Below are 2,286 nucleotides of genomic sequence, written 5' to 3' on the forward strand. Positions count from 1 at the left end.
GACTAAAATATCATAGGTTGAAGTAAGAATCAGAAAACATAGCGATCAACGATCTGGTTTAAATGTGTGGTATAAGACTAAAATATCATAGGTTGAAGTAAGAATCAGAAAATACAGTGAAAATCTTCAATATTATTTTGCCATATTGCACCTAAGACTCGGTGGTAACTCTGTATACTCACAATGGTGTTTATAGACCCAAGATTGGCACGTGACAGATTGCTCCTTGTGTAGCTTAACAATAAATCAAATAAACACAAAGATCCTCTCCGTTCTGCAAAAGCATAGTTCTATCAATATGAGGTTCGTTACCATATCGTTCAGTTTTTATTTTGATTGTCTGACTCACAAAGTTAAATGTGAAATGTATTTTGATACTAATCAGATACACTATCACACTGTTAGACTTATATCTTCACTGTTTATTAAGTAACAGGGTTTATCCATTCAATGTGAGTTCCCTTTAGATAATACTCAAATAAATACCGTACTTTTAGATCCCTTTCATGATTGTATTTTCATAATTTATTCATTCTAAAGGAAGTGGTCACTTGGCGTTTAGTAGAATCAGGATACAGTAATCAGTTGACAATAAACACTCAGAGGGGTGCATTGGCGTTAGCCTTTAGGATGTGGGCCGAAGTAATCCCATTGCAGTTCCAAGAAGACACCCTGTCTCCGATCAATAACGTCGATATTCTGATCGCCTTTGGAAGAGGTACGTAGTATTTTTTTTATTTTCTTATTTTACACACTTTGAAATGAATGCTCTAACTTCTCATCGACATCATTCATTCTTTATTTATATCAGATATATCTTCATTGAACGATTTTTTTATCATTTAAACAGTATCACTGAAGGCTGATGAATCAAATATAATTTTAGAAGACCGTGATTTTCATTTTACTACCAGTTTATAAGCCAGAAAAGCTTAGTTTTGAACTTAAAACATGCGGTTTTTATTAGAACTTCTTTAAACTCTTCAACCCTTTGGTTCTATAAATAAGTACCATTGTGTTTATATATTAGAATGAAACTACTTAATCAACTAATGATAATGTATGAGTGAAGTTTTCAGGTTATTTCACTAGTTAATTCGTTTAATTTTCATCACTGGTATAATGCTCGAAACTTACAAACCATGACATTATTATTCTGTCACAAGTAACGGTCAAGACATTGAAACAGCTCTTAATTTATTTTCAGGTTAATCAGCATTGAATCTACTTTGAGACTGTTCGGTTATCACTTAATTAACACCTTAATGCTAATCTAATCAAGGTTCTAGAAGACAGATTTACCGGGTAAATTGTACCCTGAACTAACAACTCGTGTGTGTGTGTGTTTTTGTAACTCGTTACAAAGGTCATGAAACGGAGAAAAATAAAGCTTTACCATTAATACTGATGGGAAAAAACTCCGGATTTTGAAGAAAAGATCGTGTAAAATATCTTAACACTGTAGAAGTAGCTTTACTTTTTAACATTATACATGCGGTTAGAAAAGCGCTGAAAAGTCGGAATCCATTGAATAAATAACTATTTCTTCAGGAGAATATATTTAATTTTCCCCACATTTGTACTTTAAAACTATAGTAATTATACAGTACATTACTTCTAAGCATTGTTAATACACTGTTTTACATTTCTTCTGTAAGTAATTATGAGTAATTATATTCTGTAAATAATTATGACTAATTAGATTCTGTAAGTAATTATGAGTAATTATGTTCTGTAAGTAATTATGAGTAATTAGATTCTGTAAGTAATTATGAGTAATTAGATTCTGTAAGTAATTATGAGTAATTTTATTCTGTAAGTAATTATGAGTAATTAGATTCTGTAAGTAATTATGAGTAATTATATTCTGTAAGTAATTATGAGTAATTATATTCTGTAAGTAATTAGATTCTGTAAGATATTCTGTAAGTAATTATGAGTAATTATATTCTGTAAGTAATTAGATTCTGTAAGATATTCTGTAAGTAATTATGAGTAATTAGATTCTGTAAGTAATTATGAGTAATTAGATTCTGTAAGTAATCATGAGTAATTAGATTCTGTAAGTACATGAGTAATTATATTCTGTAAGTAATTATGAGTAATTATATTCTGTGAGTAATTATGAGTAATTATTAAGTAATTATGAATAATTATATTCTGTAACTAATTATGAGTAATTAGATTCTATAAGTAATTATGAGTAATTATATTCTGTAAGTAATCAGAATATAATTACTCATGAGTAATTATATTCTGTAAGTAATTATAAATTACTTACAGAAT

At 28.9% G+C, this 2,286-nt stretch overlaps 1 protein-coding gene across 1 annotated transcript in view; it reads left to right on the plus strand.

Moving 5' to 3' along the window:
- LOC106475706 (matrix metalloproteinase-21-like) overlaps window positions 1-2,286 on the plus strand; it is a 22,719-nt gene that overhangs the window by 7,765 nt on the left and 12,668 nt on the right. The window contains exon 4 of the mRNA XM_013936382.2: window positions 541-718. Coding sequence (XP_013791836.2) covers window positions 541-718 — 178 coding nt within the window. The remainder of the gene's footprint in view (window positions 1-540; window positions 719-2,286) is intronic.

Source organism: Limulus polyphemus, unplaced genomic scaffold, assembly GCF_000517525.1.
Source record: "Limulus polyphemus unplaced genomic scaffold, Limulus_polyphemus-2.1.2 Scaffold9023, whole genome shotgun sequence".
Lineage (NCBI taxonomy): Eukaryota > Metazoa > Arthropoda > Merostomata > Xiphosura > Limulidae > Limulus > Limulus polyphemus.